Source organism: Rosa rugosa, chromosome 6, assembly GCF_958449725.1.
Source record: "Rosa rugosa chromosome 6, drRosRugo1.1, whole genome shotgun sequence".
Taxonomy (NCBI): Eukaryota; Viridiplantae; Streptophyta; class Magnoliopsida; order Rosales; family Rosaceae; genus Rosa; species Rosa rugosa.
This window is the reverse complement of record NC_084825.1, coordinates 30,979,039-31,000,034: the sequence shown is the minus strand read 5'-3', so window position 1 is coordinate 31,000,034 and position 20,996 is coordinate 30,979,039. Positions and strand designations below refer to the sequence as shown.

General features: G+C 36.8%; 2 protein-coding genes across 12 annotated transcripts; one reads left to right on the top strand and one right to left on the bottom strand.

Moving 5' to 3' along the window:
• Window positions 1-6,678: 6,678 nt before the first annotated feature.
• LOC133717273 (zinc finger protein ZAT1-like) lies at window positions 6,679-8,721 on the bottom strand. The gene has a single exon (XM_062143955.1). It carries the CDS (start codon window positions 8,533-8,535, stop codon window positions 7,018-7,020), a length of 1,518 nt encoding a protein of 505 aa, XP_061999939.1. The 5' UTR covers window positions 8,536-8,721; the 3' UTR covers window positions 6,679-7,017.
• Window positions 8,722-17,033: 8,312 nt separating this feature from the next.
• LOC133717345 (uncharacterized) lies at window positions 17,034-20,396 on the top strand. Of its 11 annotated transcripts, XR_009849544.1 has the most exons (6): window positions 17,034-17,580; window positions 17,768-17,868; window positions 18,028-18,235; window positions 18,386-18,474; window positions 19,565-19,624; window positions 19,724-20,088. XR_009849544.1 is itself a non-coding variant. In XM_062144044.1 (5 exons), exons 3-5 carry the CDS (start codon window positions 18,122-18,124, stop codon window positions 20,213-20,215), a joined length of 315 nt encoding a protein of 104 aa, XP_062000028.1. In that variant the 5' UTR covers window positions 17,034-17,580; window positions 17,768-17,868; window positions 18,028-18,121; the 3' UTR covers window positions 20,216-20,396. The 11 variants fall into 11 exon arrangements, 1 of the variants encoding a protein (XP_062000028.1); XR_009849546.1 differs by lacking the exons at window positions 19,565-19,624; window positions 19,724-20,088 and adding an exon at window positions 20,104-20,396 and having other exon boundaries at window positions 18,418-18,474; XR_009849541.1 differs by having other exon boundaries at window positions 18,028-18,082; window positions 18,180-18,235; window positions 18,418-20,088.
• The last annotated feature ends 600 nt before the right edge of the window (window positions 20,397-20,996 follow it).

Sequence of the window (20,996 nt, the reverse complement as noted above, 5' to 3'; positions counted from 1 at the left end):
AGGTAGTGCCTTTGCAGCTTTACGGTAGGAAGTCATTTTTGTGACTTTACCGTTGATTAGGATTTCCGTTGTGTAGTAAACTCTGAGGTGCATTTAAGTTTTATTTTGTTGTTGATAATTTAATTCGTAAGCTTATGTAATATATGACTCTGTGGGCGGGTCAATATTGACATAGTGGGTTCAGGGCATCAATATGTATTTAGTTGAAAGGGAAACAGTTTCTTGGTATTTGGTATTGATGACTGAACGATCACGCATGTATAATTATGAGATTATATATGGATTTTTATTTGTGTTAAAAATCAGGGGCGTGACAGAAAGTCTTGGGGTATTCAATTAGAATTTTTAAAGATTTCATAATTCCACCAAAATGTAGGGGTATTTAATTAGGACTTTTAAAAATGAATGAAAGTACATATGTATTCAAAATATCATTCATACTTATGAAATTAGAAAATTATGGATAATCATGGATACTTATGGAATTAGAAAATCATATATACCAAACTCCAATAATTTTCTAGTCACCAGACTAAAGATTTGAAAAAGTCTATCAAAGTCCTTCTCTCTGAATTAAATTGGTCCTCCATCATCTCTGTTCTTGGTTTTTTTTTGGGGTCGTGACCACTTACCCAATTTCAGATTAAAAATTGCCCACTTAGTCCACTAAGAGTTTTTTAACCCCATTTACCCAATCTAATATCTACAGACATTTTTGCCCCTATTAATTAATTCTCTCCTCTCAGACTCTCTCTCTGCCATGGCTGCTCCGGCGCCCCACCTCCGACATCGGGCCAACACCTCCATTAAGTCAACAACCCCATCAGAAACGATCTCAACCGTCATGGGTCCCCCAAGCCAGCCCCAAGATCGGAGCACTGCATCCGGATTCGAATTGAACCTCCGAGCGCCGCCGTCACCCAAACCAGACTCTCTCTCTCTCTTTCTCTCTCAAACTAGACTCTCTCTGCCATGGCTGCTCCGGCCCCCCACCTTCGGCTTCGGGCCAACACCTCGATCGATCCGCCTCCGGCGTCGCTGTCACCCAAACCACAGATCCAACGATCCAAGGCCCATTGCCAGAACTCAGCTCCAACGCCGATCCGACTCCGATCGCAACCTGAATTGAATCCGCTCCCCTTACACAACCACGCCTCGACCACTCCTGCATCGGCCTCACACGCTGATGCGTGCCCAGAGAATTTTTTTTTTTTTTTGGTATACTGTGATTGTTTTTTTTTTTGGTATACTATGAGCTCCGAGAATGGGGAAGGAAAAAAAAAGAAAAAAAAGTGAACCTGTACAATTGAACATATAAATTGATCAATTGTGTCTGTAGTGTATTTATTTTGGTTCACTTGAGGGTAATAATATGATTATTGGAGGGTAATAATATGATTATTGGGGCAATAATATGATTATTAGGAGGCAATAATATGATTATTGGGAGACAATAATATGATTATAAATTAATCAATTGTGCCTGTAGTGTATTCATTTTGATTTTGGGAGTTTATACAATTCACTGGACGACAATAATATGATTTTGGGGGGCAATAATATGATTATTGGGAGGCAATAATATGAGTATTGGGGGGCAATAATATGATTACTGGGGGGCAATAATATGGTTACTGGGTATTATTAGGGGGCAATAAATTCAGACGCCAGAATCCGGACACCAGTCCGGTAGCTGGATTCCGGTGACCGGTCGCCGGAGTCGGCGGCCGGCCACTGGTCATCGGAGTCCGGCAAGGTGGAGGATGACTTCTCCCTCTAAGTGAGAAAGAAGGTGAGGGCAAAAAAGTCCCAAAAATAAATAAAAAAGAATTAATTGGGTATTAGGGAAATAATCTGTTAGAGTGTTTTGGGTAAATGGGGTTAAAAAACTGTTAGTGGAGCAAGTGGACAATTTTTAAGCTGAAATTGGGTAAATGATCATTTCTTTTTTTTTTTTTTTAATTATCTTTTCTCTAATTTTTTATGATATCAACGTTTTTTTTATACCAAACATGTTCATTGTAGTTGTTGAATGTGATTTGTTTGTTTTTCAATTGTGATACTTAGAAACCTAATAGCAACAAAAATAATTTATGAAACTCTAAAACCCAAATATTGTGGTCTACCCCTAAAACCTTGAATAGTGTTGCTATCAAAATTAAACTGAATTTTGTCTTATTAATTATTCTCATCGATTTGAATTTATATTATGGTTCAAAGAAAGTTTTAACAATTGAATTTCAATTGATTGATAATAGATCAAGACATTATATTCATGTCTACTCTTTTTATTTTAGTAAGTTTCAATAATGTCAATACTTGTTCTTATTTTACAAGCGGCGCTCTCCTCTCCTAGGGTTTCGTCGAGCACAGAGAGGACTTCCATCAAGGGTTCGACGGTCTTCTAGCCTAGGCACGGTGTTCTGGCGCTCGTGACCTGTGGATATTGAGTTTCGATTTTGTACTGGTTGTTTTCTCGGTGCTCTTGGTGATCAAAATTTAGGTGGAGGTTTCCTGATTCTGATCGGTAGGTGATCGGCGTTGTATACGCTAGCAACGTCTAGTCGTTGGGGAGGAGCCCGACACAGCAGATCGGGTCTTTGGTGGTTTCGGCTTGGACGAGGCTTGATTATGGTGGTCTCGGCTGTGGCTAGAACTTGAATCGAGCGGCGAATGATGTTGTGGAAGGGACGCCCGTCGGAAGTCTTGCTGGCGGCGGCGGCATGGCAGGAGATGGCCTATGCCTGCTAGGGTTGTTTGTGTGTGGGTTTGGGCTTTTGGGCCTAGACTCACATATGGGCTACTTAGGCCTGATCCATGGGCTTTCCAGAAAGGTGTATTGCCACCCTCACTTATTACTTAGTGGATTGGGATGGCCTGGCCTAAGAATTGGATCTTCTTGGGCTTAGGTCGATTTACGATCTGCAAGTGCCTATCTATTTAGATCAGGGCTTCTATTGGAGTTGGTAAATATCTTGAATGGTAGGTGCACCCCAAGCGGCTTATGGACAAGGAGTTGCTTCTATTTGTTTTGCTAGGAAGTGGCATTCTGTTGGTACCACAATGGCGTGATTGGCTAATGGGAGGCTAGAAGATAATTTTGCCCTAGAAGACACGGAATTGTTCTTTGTACTATAAGCTCGCTGCTATAACGAGCTCAAAACAGATCTGTAATGAGTTTGCATTTGTTTGATAGAGTTCGGGATTTGTCTGTTTCCTATTCAAGTGCATGTTAGACTCTAGCCCTTTGCTTATGGCTATTGAATCTAATGAAATCAATACCCTTTCAAAAAAAAGAAAAAAGATCAAGACATTGACCAATATTGTTATGATATATGTTAATCGGCGAAAACAAAATTGATGAGAATAATTAACTATAAACATCAAGTAATCTATATTGTATTGTTATGTTGATTGGAGATTAGAAATATGAACAAACTAGCTAGATAGAGTAATAATCATTCATTTGAGTCAATTTCTACTAGAAGATGTTTGACCATTGAAGAGGGAATTGAATGAGTTATTATCTTGTTTTGCATTTGGGCTGCATTGGTTTTGTTTTTTGTTTTTATTTTTTGTACGTGCTAGGAAATCTATAGAAGTCATTCAGAATAAAATATATAGATTTTCATGAATCAACAAAATGTCTGTTGCTAAAATCAATGATTTTAAGAAATCAATAGCAGTCTATAACTTTTCAAATATTATGTGGACTTTTCAAAAAGTCTGTCAACTAAAAGAATTCTGCACAAATCCAAATGCAATACACCTTCCTAAAGCTCTTATGGAATTTTAAGATTATATAATAGATTAAGAATTTCCAATCCTTCTTGCATTGAGAGGATCCGGCTAACTTTTAGCCCAGAAAGTTCATTAAATTGACAGATTCCATTAAATGACAAGGAGTACTACCGAGGCCCCGAAAATATTGTTGATATTGATTCCAAACTTGTAACTGGAAGCTTTTGAACCCTAAGTCTCAATTAGTACACTCTCAACATAAACTTTTACTAGGAGTTTTTTGGTTCGTGTACCATTTGTACATGGTATGAACAAACTTGTACTGGCTACACAGATATACCTCACACGCATGGACAAACAAAGTTCATAGAATCTATCTACCTAAGTAGGCGGCCTCACAACCGTTTCGATGAGCAAGAAATGACGCACATATATAAGATAATTTGGCATTTTCATGAGCAAGAAATCAGAAATGTTAAATAATAGTTCATCCATCGATTCCTTTATGAAAATGGCTTATTTTTCATTATGATGGTATGTTTACTTTATAAAAGGCGACCATGAAGTGTTCCTGTTGAAAAAGTCATGCTTCTAACTTCTGAGAAGGGGTAGGCAGTTTTCCTAGGTAGATTCCATTCCAAGATTGGACCTATTGAGTTATGGGAACAATTCCTCTCATGAGCTACCTTCTTACCTGAGCTACCTAAGCTTTCAGGTAGATTATGACACGTGTATAATGTCATATCTAATGGTTTGCAAGAAATTTAATTCTCATTTTCCTTCTAAAGTTCACTTTTCCTTTGCTATTGCCAATCTCTCTCTCTCTCTCTCTCCCCCTCTCCTGCGCCTCTTTCAATTCTTCATTGCCAGAGATCTCTGGCTGCACTGTAAGAAGATGAAGAGGTAGGCTTGGATTTTGTTAGAGACTGCTAGGCTTCGTGGGAGGTGGTCTGGTTTTGTCTGGGATGACTGAATTTGGGATTGTGATGAAGACGACGAGCACATGACGCTCCCTATGTTTCTCGCTTCTTCAACATCAACGCAGCAACGTCCCGAGGACCAGCTACGATGACGATGATCGGAACTTCTCGGTCGACCGCAACACCAGCAACTCCCCCTCTTAACTAATGTTCTTTTAATTATGTTAAACCTCAATTGAGTTTCTGTTAATGTGTGAAATCTCAGTAGGTTCCTATTAATATGTGAAAATTTCAACTGGGTTTGTGTTAATATGTGAAAATCTCAATTGGGTTTCTTTCAATTGTGTTAAAGCTCGATTGATTTTTGACGAGGAGTTGAAAAAGTCTGGGTTTGAACTTGAAGAAGACGAAGAAGCAAGTACTTGGTCATAGCGTCAAAGGAAGGATTGAAAAAATAAATTAAAAGTAGTGAGAAAAATCAATATGAGCAGTTCGATGCATCTTATACACGTGTCATTTTGTTGTTGAAAGCTTAGGAATGTCAGGTAAAACACGAGTTCAGGAGAGGATCCACTCCCTTGAGTTATTGTCCTCAATGCCGGCCCTGAAATAAAAATGAGAGGCAACCAAGAACTCTTTTTATTTTATATTTTTTTAAATAAGGTTTAGTGTGGCTGCCCTCAAGTCTTGATTAATGAAACCGCAGAATACATGGGCTGACCTGGTGCCTATACCCCAAGTTGCATTAACAGAACTTCCTGAGATAATTATAAGAGTCCTCTCCACTAAAACAATGTATTTTAACAAGCACTAACTAGCCTAGAGTGCTCTATTGGTTACTAAGTCCTTAATGATTAAGCTCTAGAAATTAAAGAAAAATCATGAATTTCCCATGTGAGCATATATATAGAGTAGTTGGTTGCACGTTTAAAATATGGTGCGCATGGATTTCTTAGAAAGTTAACTCGTCTGTGGTTCGAGTCACCATGAGGGTAAAAGTGAAATCTTTTGATTTTTTTTTTTTTTTTTTTAAACTCGTCTGTGGTTGAAGAGACTAGAGGAGGACAGTGGTTTTTAGCTAGACCTTTCTACAAAGAAGTTGGGGTATAGCGCAAGTGGAGCTAGCTTTTCCTTTTCTGGATAAGCATATGCAGCTAACTGATTAGTAGTCTCTGCAACTTAGTGATCTGCTTAGTAAGTTGATTCTAATTAATGTTAATCATATATATATATATGTTCGATGTTCGATCTCTTGTTGAACCTACCAATCGAAACAATTGATCATGTAAAAAGACATGTTATAACGTGCATCGTAAATTCACAATCTACCGACATGTAATATTGGGTTAGTGTGTGTGTCAGGTGCAACGAAAATAAGAATACTATACACATATTATATACATGCATGAATAAAATGTATTCAAAATCCGGAGCTCTACATGGTATCTCTTAAGTGTACCAAACCCTAAACCTTAATTAAGGATGTTCGTTCTAATACTAAAATTATAACAAAGTGGATCTACTAAATGACTTTGAATAAGCGCGTTGAAAACAAGAACTACTTGTTCGCAGGCTTCAATTATGCTCGTAGCTTTGCTGATCAAAACCAGTTTGACTAATATGTACAGTTACGATCATCTGGTGGTTTAGCACAAGTCACAAGTGAATAGGAAAGTTTTGTCAATCATAAAGCTAGCTCTCAAACAATTCTGACGCGTAGAGATATTTTCTAACAAACTGGATTTGATTATGGACTACAATCCATGTCCAGTTCTCCAAATTCATTAGTTAGGGAGATAATATTCACAGTATTGTACGAAACATAGGATCACTTGCAACGCTGCTTCACAGGATCCATCACAATTTATCCCAGTTAATTTTTACTCTGGAAAGTTATCTTCTTCTCTAGGAAATCCTAAGCAGTGTGTGGTATACGTAGTTGAATTTCGTTACACACACACACACAAAAATCCAAAATAACAATGACTTTGAAGCTTTTTCGATCAACAAGATAATTATGTAATAGGAAACAGCATTTTAATACAACAAAATTATAACATGCCTGAACCCGAAGTGGAATATAAGTACTCTGATCCAGTGATAGCTAGTGCACTTACCTTGTTTTTCTCTCTGCTGGAACAAATAAATGTAGGGTTCCTGATGACCCCAAAAAAAAAATGTACATTGAAAAAAGTAAGTACATTTGTAACAAGAATATATATATGGGGACTATATATGATGAGCTTGTCGAGTTGATAATTACAGTTTCTTGATTAATACGTACAAAATATATAAAGAAGAAAAAGAGAGTGAGAGAAATTAGAAAATCTCACAGTCCTGGACATGATCAAAATAATTACGGGTCAGCTGCAACATTAGTTGTTGAACCAAGCCCCACTTGCAACCATGGCGAGGAACTCCCACTTGTGTTGATATCCTTTAGTTCACTTAGCTTTGCTAACTTTACCTTACTGTCTGCTTCATCCACCACATTCTGCATTGAACCACTGCTATTATTGTTGTTATCAACATTATATTCGTCGTTGTTAATAATGTTGTTGTCGTTGTCAATTTGGTTGTGGGAGTGAAGACGATGATGGGGATTGTCCTCCTCTTTTGTCCCCACCCAAGACTGTAAAAAAAAATCTGTAGACACCTCTAGGCTTGATGGATTTGGAGTTGTAATCGGACGATCTCTTCTTCCTCCTCCTCCGCCATTCTCATCCGCAGCGGGAGCGGGAAGGTTTAGATCAAGCTTGAGATCGAGTGGATCAGAAGTGGTATCAAACTTAGGCCTTTGCTGGTTCATCATTTGCTGCTCCATGCTTTCTTGAAACTCATGGAACTTGGCCAAAGTCGACGTGTCCGGGGCTGCGTTAGACGTGATCCAATGACACCGCTTGTGCCCGCCCAACGCCTGCCCCGAAGAGAAAATCCGGTGGCATATGGAGCACTCGTGTACCTTCGATTTTCTCTTGGAGGTATAGGCTGACGATGGGCCATTAGACCCGTGGTCGAACTGTAAACTTGAGTTTGGTTTCGATGGGAAGAACTCTTCGTGGGTAATGACGTCGTCGTCTGCCATACTATCTTCGAGGTGGTCGAGGCGGGCAGCAAAGCAGCCCTTAACCTTCTTGTGGCTGGCCCTATGACCACCCAAGGCTTGATGAGAATTAAAAACTTTCTTGCATGCTTTGCATTCGAACAAACCTTTATTAGCGATCCCTTTTGCCTTGTTGTTGTCTACGACCACCCCACGGGAAATCGGAGCCATATAATTATTCATAGGGTTTCTAATTCGTTCTTCTTCTTTGCTAGCTGAAGCACAAGATTCTTCTGGTTCAGCTTCCATAGGATCAACGGTTGCATTAGATAACATCATTAAGCAGTTGGCTAGATCTTCTTCCTCACTTGATGGGCAATGTGAATTACCAAACGTACCCACTTTTGCTCTCAAGGATCTCTTTCTTTTAGACCACCCGCTGCACCCTCTCCTGTCGTCTTCGTAATCCGGTGATGAGACCAAAGACTCCGCTGCATCGACGGAGCTACTGCATTTTCCGTGTTCGAGAAATGATTTCCAGGATAAGAACTCCTTGCCACAATTTTCGCAATTCCGGCAAGTCTTCAAGCGATTAGGGTTTGTTCTTAAGGCGTACATGCATTTGTTGTTGGTAGAAGGCACGTTGTTGCCTCCGCCGATTTTGTCCTCCCAATCGCTGGGCGGGTCGTCGTCGTCGTCAATCTGACCGCTCTCATCGCCGATTCCATGCGCCCTCATGTGCCCTCCCAGCGCTCTTCCACACCCGAATCCTTTCTTGCAGATTTTACAGAAGTGTTTGAAGTTTGATTGCTGGTCAACAATCAGAGCCATGAAAATTTACAAGGCCGAATTCACATAAGACCAGAAAATAAAATAAAAATTAAAAAAAGAAAAAAGGAAAAAAAAGGATGGAGAAAGAAAGAGAGGGTAGGTATATATGCAGGAGAGGTATGCAGAAGGGTGAGAGGACTTTGATTGTTTGAAGTGTTAGAGGTGTTGTGGGGTAAAAAAAAAAAAAAAAAAAAAAAATAAGAGGCTAGGCTTACTGAGTCCTGGTTTTTAGTTGAAGTGTTGGCTCGGATTGAATTTTGTGGATGAGAAAGTGAGCAGGTGGCGACAAGTGGGAGGTGAGAGACTCTTTCTGCTATTGTGGTGGCGCCGCCGGAGGGTCAAAAGCTTAATACAAGGGATGGACGCCCGTACATCCAGACCATACGTACATCTCCGTTCGAGTCTCTCCGTACATATCCACGTGTGTGTTTCTGGGAGAAACATATAGTGAGGGAGTGAGGGAGTGAAGGAGTAGTGAGAGGAGATAGAAGGTAAGGCTCTCTCTCTATAGAGAAGGGAGTTTAGTGGTTCTAACTGCCATATACCTATTCATATCGCTTCAATTGCAAGCCAAGAAACAAAGCCAATGCTTCTCCTTGTCTGTCGGTTGGTTCGAGCAGCTTTTTCCACACATTATAAGTAATTATCATTAATTATAGATAATTTTTTAAACCTAATTTCGTTCTATTTTTGATATATCCAAAGACAGAATATTCCTCACGTAAATTCTATACATAATGTACGGATAATTTTTGTTCATCAAAACCGTACTGATAGTTGACTAGATATATAATTTCATTTTCTAGAGTTTATTTTTATATATTTCAATCCACAGATAGATGGAGTCAATGAAGAAACGAATGTTTATCTATAAATTATTTATGCTTGTTCTGAGTGTCGGTTAGAGTATCAATTATTCAATTGAACTTCCAACTCATTAATCTACACAGACACACGGTCATCAACTACTAACTTGTTTTTGAAAAAAAAAAAAAAAAAAAACGAACTCACATCCACATACATACCCTCGTCTAACTATTTTAAATCTGCTGTCTGTTTTCCTTGAGAAAAAGTTAATTAGGTAGCTTCATATTGACAAAACAAAAGATTTTAATTTGTTAGAAACGAGTCTATGATCTTACATTACCTTAACAAAAAAAAAAAAAAAGTGTGATTTCAAGTGGAAACGTGTCACTCGGCTTAGAATTAGTTTGAGTAGAAAATCAAACATGCTGCACTTTCTCAAAACTATTATATAGTATTATGCATTTGAGTTGTGTGATCTTCTAACTCTTTGTTAAAGTTAAAAACAGAAAAAAGAAAAAACATAATTTATGAAAACGTCTCACTTGGCTTAAAGTTAGTTTGAGTAAGAAATCAAATAATTAACCATTATGCATGAATGATTTTCTCAAACTTTATTATTTATAGCATTCCAATAAATCATGGAACAAACTGCTTTTTGAGTTTTATTTGTCCCTTTTTATCTTTTAGACTTACTTCCTCAATAGTTGAGATCTCAACACTACTTGTGGGTCTATGTAGGTGCACTAACTGTTTCAATTAGTCAGTGATCTCCTAGTTAAGCAAAGACATTGCTTTCATAAGTGAAGTGCATTTAGTCTTTAATCAATATGATTCACTTTGTTTTTGCTTTGATTCAAAGCATATTCACAGAAAGAACTGGCCGTGAGTAGCTAGTGAGAGTGATTAAGCAAACAACACGCTTGGTTCAGCCTAGGTGAAGCAACTCTTATACTTGACCAACTTAGCTGCACCTTACCTGCAAATTAAAGCTCTAAGATAAAGTTCGATAGTCTATTAATCATAAATTGTATGATAGAAACTACCTGAAGTTACATTTAAAGCAAGGAAGCATCTGTAAACTAAGAGTTTTGATTGTTAACTCTGTAACTCATAGGGGTCCCAGGACTTAATTTTTTTTTTTTTTTGTTAAATGCTCTATAAAACAAGAATCAAAATTAGTTAAAGCGAAAATAAGTTATAATTTTGGGCCACGTACGCTTGACAACCATAGTAAGTAAATACGTAAGAGAATTGAATTCAAGAAGATTGCGCTCTCGCAGATGCCGGGCATGCCGTATGATTCATATAGTTCTGTAGTCTGTACTACTGTAAATTAGTTCAATCAAGTCTTTGTGATTTGATTTGCTTGGTTCTCAAAGAAACCAAGTCTTGCATGGGTTATCTCGTAGTAATATTAATCGATCGATGCTTTGGTCGATCGTGTCATCACATGTTGGGACAAATCAAGCAGTACAAGACATGGGTCGACGTCTAACTGGCATGGTCTTTTCAGTGGGGGGTTATTCAAAGTCATGAAGGCCTTCAAATCAGAGCCATTGCTATTTCCTAAGCAAGAAGCTTGAAACATCTCTATTCTTGCTCTTGATCGAATTGTTTGCTATCATTCTATCAATAATGGACTTCAGTTTGTTCTGGAAGGTTATTTTCGGCCCCTTATTGTGGAATGTGAATGTTTAAAAGCGGTCAAGCTAATTAATATAAGGTGACCTTGACTACCAACGGATTCAAATGGGAAAAAATTATGCGTTTGTTGGTGCAATCAGAGGTCTAGGAGGTTCATCTTCAGTCTCGTGAGTACATGTAAAGGTTTGTGCTGTCTGATATACTAATATGAGTTTCACAACTAAAATCAATTAGTCCAAGTCAATATTATGGACTAGGGTCACCAAAGAAAAGAAAATAGAAAAAAAATAAAATAAATAGAAAAGTGTTGAAAAAAAAAAAGTGTGAGAAAGAAAAAAAATACAAAAAGAGTGTGGGTTGTACAAAAGGGGAATAATAGTTTTTTGTAGTCCTTTAGTTTAGGTTTGTGGAAAAGAAAAAGAAGGTTTTACAAAGCACCTAGAGTCTTAGAGAAAGAGGAACTCAACAAGAGAATTACTTACTAGGAGGCTTAGAATTTGTAATTTCCTTTCCCTCCATTTCATTAACCCCTCACCTAAGCCCCATTACAGTCTAAATAAAAGACCTTGTGATCCAAGAGAACTCATGCAATGATCATGTGGAGAAAAGATGAAAGAGCAAGCCTATGGAAAGCATGTCAATTGAATTGCTTTTGAGTGCAAACACTAACCATTAAACGTTTGTGTGAAAATGAGTGATATCCATGTGAATTTGATGGTTAGACAAATGCGGTTCAAGTTAATCCCATGTGAATCATTTACGGTGGCACACATGGCATATGCATGCATTCAATCTATTTTGTTGAGCATGACTTTCCAAATCCAATTATTAGCTTTGCATTTTGAAAATTTGGTTTCTAAGCTTGCTTAATTGAAAGTCATTCCACTAAGTCATGGTTCTCTAAGGCCCCGTTTGGATGGCAGGAAATTATGGTATGGAATGGGAATTAATTTCATTTTCCATTCAGATGTTCCGTTTGGTTGTAATTAAAGATTGGAAAGGAAATAAAAAATAAGATTTGACTGGAAATTGACTCCCTCATAAAGCCTGAATAGAATTACCTAGTCAGGGGTGGTATTCTATTTCCATTTCCCACTGTCAAAGGCAAAATTACATTAATTATCCCTCTAAAAATTTATATTCCCCACCAATATTCCTTATAAATTGCTGTACTTTAATTAGTAAAAGGGTGTTATTGAAAATTATAATTTCATATTCCATTCTTATGACTTACCAGACACTACAATAGAAATGAAAAATTAATTCCAAAATTTAATTTCTAGTAATATTCCAAACACTCACATGGAAATACCAAAACATATTCCATTCCATATCCATCTGGAAAGGAAAATAAATCCTTTTCCAATTTTGACATTCCTGCGAACCAAACGGGGCCTAAGGGAAATGGTTAAATTCACCAAGGATGCAAGTATGTCTTTTAGCTTGTTTGTGCTAATTTAGTTTATGTTTTTGCTTGAGGACAAGCAAAGTGTAAGTAGGTATTTTGTTAGGTCCATAATTACCTAGTAATTATTCCCCTAATCTTGCATTTTTGCTTAACCTTTGTGTTTATTTATATATATTTATTATGTTTTCCTTATCATGCTAGGAAATAATGGAAAAGCTTGGAAATGCCCTAAAAACTCAACTTTAGCACATTTTCCTATTCCGGCTAGGAGAAACTGAGCTATGCAAGGAAGAAGGATCAGAAGACTGACCAAATGAACTCCGAATGAGTTGAAACTTTCCAGATCCATTCTAGACATCCTAAGGATAATTTTTTATGAAGAGTGTAAGAGCTAGTTCAGAGTGGAAGACCTTCAGAAGATCGGTCCAATTTTCTGTACTAGAAGATGAAAATTGCAAAACCGGAACTGTACGGATTCCGGCAGCATTTCGGACCAAACCACGGTGAAATAAGCTCTGAAAATTTTACCAGGATGATCTACACTCATGTAGGAACATTTCGTATGAAGAGGTCGGAGGCCAATTCTGAAGTCTCGGTGGAGATTCAATTGAAGGAATATAGGAGAAGAAAGTGCGCAAACGGACAAAAAAGGGTCAACAGTGGTCAACGCCGGATTCCCGACATTTCCGGCAGAGTTGGCCGGCCGAGAACATGTGCGGAGGACATGGAAGGGCTGATTAGGGTTAGAGACTTTAGGTCTAGGTTATTTTGAAATTCAAAATTTGAATGATGAAAAATGATCCAATTCTTACACTTTACAAATTTGTCTCCCATTTATTACCTTTCCCTTACACATGACCCTTATACCCTTACTTTTTCTCCTCCACCAAAATATTTATGGGCATTATAAGTCATTTCTATATGGAGTCAAAGACTAGATCCATAATTTGTGCTTACACATTTGTCAATCACATCTAGCCCTTCATTCCTTTTGATCTCCACCCTTGATTTGGATTGCCTTAATTGGCCTTTAAATAGCCCATTCTCTCTCCCCAAAACCGTGCACCCCCTTGGCTCTCTCATTTTGGAGCATCAAAATCTCTATTTTCTCTAGTTTTAGATTAGTTTTTCATACTTTGTACATAGTTCTTTGAGTTTTGTGTAAGAGAAAGGTGTGTAGCCACTTGGGTTTCACCAAAACCGAAGTTTCTACACACTTTGATCAATCACTTCTCTTGTTTCTCACACATTCAAGCCTTGTTCTTACTTTGTTCTTGAGATTTTGTGGATTTGTATAGTGATTTGTGTTATAGAAACTGAAATCCCTATACTTTGAAGCATTTCTCTTCTCATATAGCATCTAGGAGGCAAGGGAGACATCTTGTGCTTTTGGTTTGGCTCCAAAAAGAGTCAAACCCATGGGTATATCACTTGTTCTCCACTCCTTGCTCTCTTTTATTTGTTATTTATGATGTTTATGGCTTGTAGTTGTGTAAATATGAGTTGTGAGTAGTTGAATTTGGGGCTAGGGCTAACTTGTGCACAAAACAATGTAATTCCTATGTTCTTTAATGTTTATGCATGTTTTGAATCATTTGGCTACTATACTTTCATGTATCCTAAGTATGTTCATAGATTTATCACCTAGAAGCATGCTTTAGGAAATTAATGAATCGGAAACATGAACTTGATAAACTCTTGATTCCGTGAGCATGTGTAGCTAAATAGGTGGTGGCTTAGCTTATTCCTACGGGAAGAACTAAGTTGCTTGAATTTCTTACCAATTGATATTAAATCATGATGTTGTGAGTTTAGGTTCCGGAAGAATTTAGGCTCACGGCACTATAGGCCATTTAGGATCACTACTAGAGAAAACCCATTCAGGGACAAAATCAGTTTGTCTCCAAAAGTTGAGAATTCGTCCCCCAAAAAATTTTGAGACGGAACCGTTTTGTGGCAAAAGTCGTCTCCTAATGGTCGTCCCCAATTATTAATGGCAACGGTTGATAAATTTCGTCTCCTATTGCATTTGGAGAAGAAATTAATATTGTCCCATATTCAATAAAATTTCATCCCTAATTTTCTGAGATTGGCGGGAAAGTTAACTATATATAGCGCAATGAGAGGAATAGGGGACAAAACTCAGTTCGTCTCCTTTTATTTTTAAATTTTAATTTTTTTTTCAAATTTAATTTTAATTTTCAATAAATTATTGAATGATAACAGGAAACAAATCTAGTTTGTCGGCTATTAAATAGAACTTTTATTTTTTGAGGAAATTAAAGAGAACTTTTTTTTAACAAAAAAATTCTATTATTATGGATAATCTAGTGATAAACAAAGGCATTATATCAATTTTTTTCCACTACACCAACTAACATAAACAAACTAAATACTTTCATAACTATGCAAATATAATATATATATATATATATATATATATATATATATATATATATATATATATATGTGTGTGTGTGTGTGTGTGTGTGTTTAAATGTTTGCTGCTATATATCAGGTAATAACTAATATACATGGTAATAACTAATATACATGATAATCCTCTCCCCATAATAACTTATCAGAGTGCATGGCTGAGAGTCTGGTTGTGGCTGACTTGCTATTGATAATTTCCTCTTCTTGTCAACATCCTACTAACCAACAATAAAAAATAAGAAAATAATTCACTAAGTATTAGCAAGTGTCACAATATTAATCTAAACAAGAATATGCACAGTAGACATCAACAATGAATATCAATACAAAAAATGAGTAACGTACTATATCTATTTACTTTTTTTACAACTTAGGATGCACATAGTGAAAGACCAACTAACACATTCATATATTCAAAGATATGCCATAAAATGTATTACAAAGAAAAATTATGCCATAAAAAAGTAAACCCTGTAAATGAAAACTCTACCTTTCCATTGTACGATTGATGTGTTAGTAGGACTTAAACAACACTAATTTGCTACCTGCAATGAAACAACCCATATAAAAATAGATATTTATTTTATGATTATGCTAGGTTTTAGAAGACAAATAGTTTCTGTAATTCTGAAACATAAAATAAATAGAGAAGAAGAAAGAAAAAAGTAAGTAGGAGATACTCATTATATAACTACTGGAAAACACTCATTGTATTCACCTAAAGCATTCTTACCTAAGTACGTTATCTCCAAGATGTCTACAATCACAGCCAAAAAAAAGGAGATACTTTGAGATACCAGAATACCAGATTCTCTAACCTGCAAATACAGAAGGGCCACAAATAGGAAGCTAAGTTAAGCTTTTTCTCATGTCCAATGACCATTAAAGAAAACAGCTATTATAAGCAAATTCATTTCAAAATCTAAATGACACAGCAAAAATAACTTGTATAGTACCAAACTGCAGTTAAGCTTTTCAAATCAGAATATTTAATTTGTACCAGTAACAAATAGTCTATGCATAGGTTCTTTATGAGAAACAAACAAAGAAAAGTAATAAGCCAAGCACTATTAGTATTAGCCTCGTGAACAGAACAATGTATATGTCTAGGATGCCTAGCTAGTTATAACCCAAATATTAAACCTCTTATTCCACAACAAAAAGATTCCACCAGAGTTAATTTCATGATCATCAAGGTTGGTAATCCAGAATATAGAATAGTTCTGTGGGCAAGCTTCCTTCAAACACCAATCAATAAGGTTAGTCAAGAATTAAATAATTAATATCATAACTCAAAACAGCATTACAGTAGTCCACAAAGTCAATAGTTTTGCCAAAATCATTATGCAAAATAGTTGCTCAAAAACCCAATATCATACAACACCATATTGAAGGAGAACTGGAGAACCCATCATTAATCAAAGTAGCCAAATAGAACCCATAAACAGAGAAAGATGAAATTAACCCATCAAGTAAGAAGATTAATTGACTATCAATTGAAAGCGTGAATTGCAAGTTTGCAACCAAATAAAGTAAAAAGGCCAAGAGCACGTACCTAATTGACAATGACCAATCAAAGAGACTGCGGTTCTTGGCAATTAAATTGATCGAATCCTTGCCATGGATCTTTCCATTTGATGATGAAGGCCACCCAGAAGACAAGAAGACAAAACCCTAGCAGAGCTCTTTTTTTCGCTATCTTCTCTAATATCTTGACCGGAAGATTTGAATGGTATAAAGGTTGTGTAATTTAGCTTTGCTTCGGAAGAGATTGTTAAATTGCATGACTAGTTGGTTTCTTGCACTATACCAAAAAATGCTTCAGACCATACCCCTCAGACGACAGAAGAGGTTTTTTCTGTTGTCTGATTTTTTTGAACGTCTTCAGACGACAGTTTTAACTATTTCTGTTGTCTAAATAGTATCAAAATCAATACTAGATCAATTTTTTCAAGTTTGTTGTAATTTAGAAAACTCAGACAACAGAATTCTGTTGTCTGAGTAAATGAAGAAATTATTTCTTCTTGTGTGGACAAAAACCTGTTTTTGGCTGAACTAAAACTTATCTATCTTTTAATAGACCTAGAACCGGCCCCGTGCTTTCCCACACTTGGTGAAAAAAAATCAGAAAACTCATTTTCCATCTCCCAAACCTACACTACTAGAAAACTTGTCTTTTACGACACGCAAATTACGGCGTGCATATCGTGTGCGCCGTAAAAGACGGTCATTTACGGCATGTTTTTTTGTGCGCCGTAAAAGACGTCCATTTTTTGTCTTTTACGGCGTGCTTTTCATGTGCGCCGTAAATGACATATTACATTTACGACATACTTTTTTTGTGCGCTGTAAAAGACTAATTTTTTATCTTTTACGGCGTGCTTTTCACGTGTGCCGTAAATGATGTGTTTCTTAACAATCCCGCTCAGCCATTTTTAGCTAAATTCTAATTTCCCACCAAACCTTTTTACTCTGACATTTTTTTTTAAAAGATAAAAACTCAGGCCAAACCCGGATCTCTTCAGACTCTCCATCTCTCGTCTCGTTTCCTCTTCTTCTCTTCATCCTCGCTCGATGCCATCCCATCGATCTAAAGGCCGAAGCCAATAATCCTGTCATTAGGTGAGTGAATATGTCTCTCCCAAATTCAGTTGGGGTCTCTCTCTCTCTTCTTTGCTATGCGCGGCCCTTCGAGGCTTCCAACGCCAGACGTGTATGCATCAATTGCTTCTCTCTCCGTCCTCTCTCAGGTACTCCGGCCGCTATCTCTTTCTCTTTCTTTCTCTGTTTGTATTTACCTTATCTAATTTTTCAATCAAAAGCTTCAAACTTGGTGGTTTTTAGGGATTTTGAGGTTTTATCTCATCGCCGCTTCCCTATCTCTATCTCTGTGGTTCAGTTTTTGGATTAATTTTGTTGTATTTGTTTGGGTTTTAGGGGTTGAAGTAGTTTTTGCAATAGAGAAAGCTGCGGTGGAGATATGACTTCTGTTCGCTGACGGTGCTCTCGGGCCGTCTATCAAACTCAACTCGGGGCTGGTGAGTACCTTCCCTTTCGCTTTTGGTTTGGTTTGATTTCATAGGTTAGGGTTTCTGATTGGTCTATATGTTTAGTTATTTGGAGGTGGTCAAGCGTTTGGGGTCCTTAAGATATGTGATCGTACATCTGATTGATTTGTTACCATGTTTTTGTGGTAGGATTATTACATAGATGTTGATTATCAAGTGGGTGATGGCTTCTCTTTCAGTGGAGGTGTCTATTCTCTTTTCCACTACCTCTTTTATTTGCTAAATGGCCTTTCCAAGTTTTTCAGTACTAGTAACTGAGGAAGTGGGTAAGTTTTTGACAGGAAAGTATTCATATGGACCAAGCCCTTCTGATGAATGGTTCAAGCAGGGGAAGATAGTGAGTCCTATAAATTACCAATCTTTCTTTTTTTGTTTTTGTTTTTATAATCACCCATTTGAAAGGAAATTTAGACCCAATTTAATTTGTATGGATTCTATCATATGGATCATATGGCTGTTTTTTTTTTTTTGTGTGATCATATTCTAGGTGCTTATATTTCTCTTGGTTCTGGTGAGAAGGTCCGATCTTGGACTTGCAATGGGTGCTGATTCTCAGGCAGCTGCTGATGTTTTTAGGTAAATTTGTACATTTAGCTTTAGAGGACTAGCGGTTGGCATGTTTGAAACAGTGTGGTTTATACTTTTATAGTATATGAGTCATGCAGACAATGAGTGTGGAATTTGCAGGGTTTACCAATTGTCTCACTCTACAATAATTTCACTTTTAAGAGAGTTATTGAAGTTGTTATTTTGGCTTTCCCCATCTGCTAATTTGTAGGTGGTCTTCTTTCTTATATTTAAGCAGGGGCCTACTGGTATTCAGTCTGCCAATTTGTAGGTTTCTTCCAGTTCATTAAGAAAAATGATTTCATTGTAGTTGTATTATTTACTCGATCTTGTCATTCATAAAGATTGTTTTAGTTTTTTACATAAAGTTCTGTATTCTATTTTGTTGAAGTTAATAATTTCATTGTGGAGACCCAAGTTTCAAAGATATATTATGATTTCTTATATATGATATTGTTTTTATATATTACTATTTTTAATTATGATTACTTTCCTTTCAGTCGTATAACTGAAGGATATTTTCTTTTATTCCAACTTCCTTAATATATTTGAAATTGTAAGAAAATTCTGCCCAATCCATTTTATTTGCTCATTCTATCGTTTCACTCTAAGTCAGACCCTTTCTTTCTTTAGAAGTACTTGGTAGATAATCAATTGGAATGGAAAAATTGGTTTAGCTTGAGATGGCATGGATTTTGATGGAGTTGGAAGAATCATATGTCATTTGCTGTTCTCTTTATGCAACAGCTCCTACTCTTCTTATTTTCACTCTCTGCGCGCAACTCCTCCTCGGTATTTGCCAATTCCTATCATTTCAGTCCATCACCATCTCTCCTCTTATCCACTACTCAAGGATTTATCTTGATCAGACGATTTAACTTCTTTCTTAATCTCTTCCTTTCCCAAAGTCTCTCTCTACTTGTTCATATCCTTCTCTCAAACTCTTCCCATCCAAAGGTATAGTTTCTCCTCTGCTCTGTTTATTGAATTGATTATGTCTTTCAATTTGAGTCTGAGTTCTTTGATTTACTTTTATGAATTTCCAGCTCTCATTGTTATCTGTTTACAAAGAATTTGATGCTTAGTCTTTGCTTCTTAGTTCTTTCTGGTTCTTAAACGGAGCCCTTGCATTCTTATAAAAGTTCCATGATTTAAATTGGTAAGTATTTCTTGTCTAGGCATAGTATTCCACTGAATACAGTCTTCTTTTTTCCAATGGATGTCTATTTTTGACTCATCTTTTTTACATCTGGTATAGGTCTTGCATCACCATTGTGACAAGGCCCGCCGGCTATGTGAGGCATTCGGTGCATAGGATTTTCCCCCCGTGTCACTTTATGAACGAAAAAAAAGAACCTTTCATGTCTTGAATGTTTGGAATCTGCCTTGTGTAGCTGATGTCAACTTTTTTATTTCTGTTATTTAGTTGCTGCCGTTAAACTTCTGTTGAGTTGCTTGTTGGTTCTTTTGAGGGTGATTTTTTGCTCTCCTGCAGATTTCAAAGTACATGTTGATTAATGCTTAGAGTATTTACATGGATTTTAAAGTACATGTTGATTAATGCTTAGAGTATGTTATTTCCTGGAGGTTATTTGCTTCCAATTTATTTTTACTAATTCGTCTGCTTTTTTATTTCAGAGCATTGTCAATCATGGGGTTGAAAAGCCAGCTATCCAGTGATGATGAACTTCTGGTTGTTCGTCTTTGGAAGGGTCTTCAATGCTATTGCTATAGTGATTCAAGATTTTGATCTAGGATGCTCTTTGTTAATCTAGAATGTTTTACATTTTAGGACGGTAATGATAAATTGTTGGTTTAATTAAGTTGTTTTTATACAATATTGTTGTTGGCATATTAATTCACATTTTGTAATGTGATATTGCAGTTTGTTATCTCGCTTTTCATCTCAATAAATTGTATAGATTTATATAGATTTTGATAGATTTATATAGATTTTGAAATGGTATCACAAAATTTACAGGAAAAAAAAATCGGTGCAAATATTACATGCTGTAAATATATCCTACAACCACATTTACGGCGTGCCTCAAATTACAATTACGGCGTGCTTCTAACATCAATTACGGCGTGCTTTGTTATTTCAAAATGAAATAAAAAATCTCTAAACCCTTTTACGGCGTTCATTGTTGTCTTTCACGGCATGCTTTTGAGATCAATCACGGCATACTTTTGATATCAATTACGGCGCACATATTTGGTCATTTACGGCGCTCTTTGTATTTGAAAATCGAAATTAAGAATTTCTAAAACTCTTTCACGGCGCTCTTTTATGTCTTTCACGGCGTTCTGGTGAGGTCTTTTACGGCATTTCGGAAAAACGCCGTAAAAGAGTTTTGTCTTTTACGGCATGTCCATTTACGGCGCATTTTTGTGTGCCGTAAAATGTCTTTTACGGCGCTCTTTGCGGGCCGTAAAAGACCATTTTTCTGGTAGTGCTAGCAGCACCTCTTCTTCAATGCTCTTCCACCCTCGTTGCTCTCTCATATCGGTCTACAAACCAACAACCAAAG

Excerpts from the sequence above, each read along its gene's own strand:
- LOC133717273 (XM_062143955.1), bottom strand. The coding sequence starts at position 8,535 with ATGGCTCTGATTGTTGACCAGCAATCAAACTTCAAACACTTCTGTAAA.
- LOC133717345 (XM_062144044.1), top strand. The coding sequence starts at position 18,122 with ATGGCCTTTCCAAGTTTTTCAGTACTAGTAACTGAGGAAGTGGGTAAG. Across the intron at positions 18,236-18,385 it reads GGTTCAAGCAGGGGAAGATA|GTGCTTATATTTCTCTTGGT; the intron begins GTGAGTCCTATA and ends ATCATATTCTAG. Across the intron at positions 18,475-20,103 it reads GCAGCTGCTGATGTTTTTAG|AGCATTGTCAATCATGGGGT; the intron begins GTAAATTTGTAC and ends TTTTTATTTCAG.